General features: G+C 29.8%; 1 protein-coding gene across 1 annotated transcript in view; it reads left to right on the top strand.

The window, feature by feature from the left end:
- The window catches only part of LOC108693052, a gene marked incomplete at its 5' end in the record, with an annotated part of 4,030 nt that extends 1,757 nt beyond the window's left edge, over nt 1–2,273 (top strand). Inside the window, 4 exons of the mRNA XM_018201716.1 lie at nt 608–761; nt 865–1,106; nt 1,802–1,938; nt 2,038–2,273. Coding sequence (XP_018057205.1) covers nt 608–761; nt 865–1,106; nt 1,802–1,938; nt 2,038–2,157 — 653 coding nt within the window. The remainder of the gene's footprint in view (nt 1–607; nt 762–864; nt 1,107–1,801; nt 1,939–2,037) is intronic.
- Nucleotides 2,274–2,426: the final 153 nt, after the last annotated feature.

Below are 2,426 nucleotides of genomic sequence, written 5' to 3'. Positions count from 1 at the left end.
TATATATATATACATATATATATATATTGGTTGTCTGCAAAATTCGTGCCGATTTTGAAGGAAAATTGAAACGCAGAAGATTTAAATTTTAGTATACATTTATTAAATTTAAATCTTTTGTGGCACGAACTTTCCGGATAACTCAATATATATATATATATGTATATAGATCACTTGATGTAAAAAAAGTGTTTATTTATTCTCTATTCCCATACAATTTCAGATAAAAATTCATATTGATACTTGTTGAAAATTCAGGTACGATGTAGTAATGTTGTATTCAGTGTGAAAATTTATTTTTATTAATGATTTAGATTAGACGTGATTATTTAGAATACAGAAAGTAGTGTTTGTGGAATTCAACTTGAAAAATTTGAGAGTGAAAATATATAAAATTGCATGTATAATACGTATGCATGAAATCATGCTTCTTCATTGAGAATTTTCTGTATTTTTTCTTGCATGCTTATTATTAATAACTCATTTCACAAACATCATTTCACAACATCATGCATGTGGATCAAAATCTTTTTAATTGCTAAAAGAATTATGTTTTCATAATGAAAAAAGTACATGTATGACATACATGTTCTGTATAATATTATAGCTACTGAAAATCAACTTATTGGCTTCAATATCATCAAAGCTGAACCAGTCGAGCGGATACCATTATTCGGAAGTTCAGGTGCAAATACAAGCAATTTCAATCTGCAACCTATAGGTTCGTTCTCGCAACCACACATCAGTATGCAAACTTTAAGGTAAATTAACAATCAAGATTAAGAGATTAGAATGAATAGAATTAAATAAAAATGTGAAAACTTTATATTTAAATATCTGTATTTTTGTATTAATACTTTTCAGGTCTCAAATGTCACCAGGGCGAAAATCATCCCCTATGGATTACAATCGATCTCTGGTGCAGCAACCATATCAACCAAATAATGTTACACCAATAATGCAACAACCAAATATGTTGGATGTTCAATTTTATAACGAACCACAATTATCAGATCAATCGCAATTGAATCAGCAGGAACTGAATTTGTTATTAAACAAAGTAACATCAGAAAATCAAGATGGATTACAGCCATTAAATAATATCGGTAACTTCCTATTTAGTATAATTATTATTTCTTTATGGAGTACAATCCATATTTAATACAACAGTATCAATCAAACATTCGACTAATAAAGAAACAATCAAATATCTTGAATGTTTAATTTTATAATCAGTCGTAGTTACCAAATCAATCGCAATTACATTAAAAGGAATTAAACTTGTTACAGAATAACGCTATATAATTAAAAAGCGGTTTACAATCGAACATATGCATAAATTGAAGTTGAAGTCTTTTTTTAAGTTTTCAATCTTAGTTCTACAAATTTGTCAATATTGTGCGTTCATGTAATCCAAAGTGCGGGAGGCTTTTTCTTTTTGTATAAGCTACAGAACTTTTACAGCACTTTTTAAACAAACGTTTGTAACTGTAATCGCCTTAGATTTGATATAGCCCTAAAATCTATATCTTTTTAATCATGCTTCTTCAATCTCTTCTTATAAAATGAAATTATGTGGTGATGGTGAGAATTAAATCTGAGACCTGCTGATTGTGAGTCAATCATTTTCACACGAAGTCATTTCAAACAATATTTGTATTCTGGGCTACATTCAGAAACTTTATTCACATATATTTATGTACTATTTTACTTGTCCTTCGAATGTTAAACAAAGATAAAATAATATATGGGTTCACCCGAGTGAAATTTTGAACACAGCCCTGTTGTATCAATCTTTTAGACACTGCAGGAGTTTCATGTCTGCTAGACATGGACAGTCAGCAATACAATCTTAACTGGAACTCCTCTGATTTTGCGGATTTTGGAAACCTTACTGCAAATTTATCAACTGGATTATCCATCTCCGATTCTATACAAGTAAATACCTTATGCGTGCAAGTTAATATTTGAACAGAGAAGATTTATTGTTCACACATACAATATACAATTCTTAAATTAATTTTTGTCTCATTTTAGTCTGTAAACAACATTGAAGAAAGAAACATGAACGAACGTATTTCATGGATAAATGTGAATCAAGAACTTTCAGTTTTGGATAATAAGATACTCACAACTAATCGAGAAAATGATGGCTGAGGATATAACTGAAGCAACTTTTTATCAAAAGATACAATATTTCGTACTAAATAGTACATAGAAGCACTACTACTATTACTACGAGAGAGAGAGAGAGAGAGAGAGAGAGAGAGAGAGAGAGAGAGAGAGAGCTAGAGGCATTACAGCATATCTTTTAACCTAATGTTATTTTGACTTAATGCTAGATTGGTCAAAAAAATTATGATTAAGAAACTCACGTTTCAACTACAGTTTTATGCACTAGTGCTCTCTTCACTGCCTTCGAAAAA

Source organism: Atta colombica, unplaced genomic scaffold, assembly GCF_001594045.1.
Source record: "Atta colombica isolate Treedump-2 unplaced genomic scaffold, Acol1.0 scaffold87, whole genome shotgun sequence".
Classification (NCBI taxonomy): Eukaryota; Metazoa; Arthropoda; class Insecta; order Hymenoptera; family Formicidae; genus Atta; species Atta colombica.
Note: the sequence above shows the minus strand (reverse complement) of the source record. Positions and strands in the feature narration are given on the sequence as shown.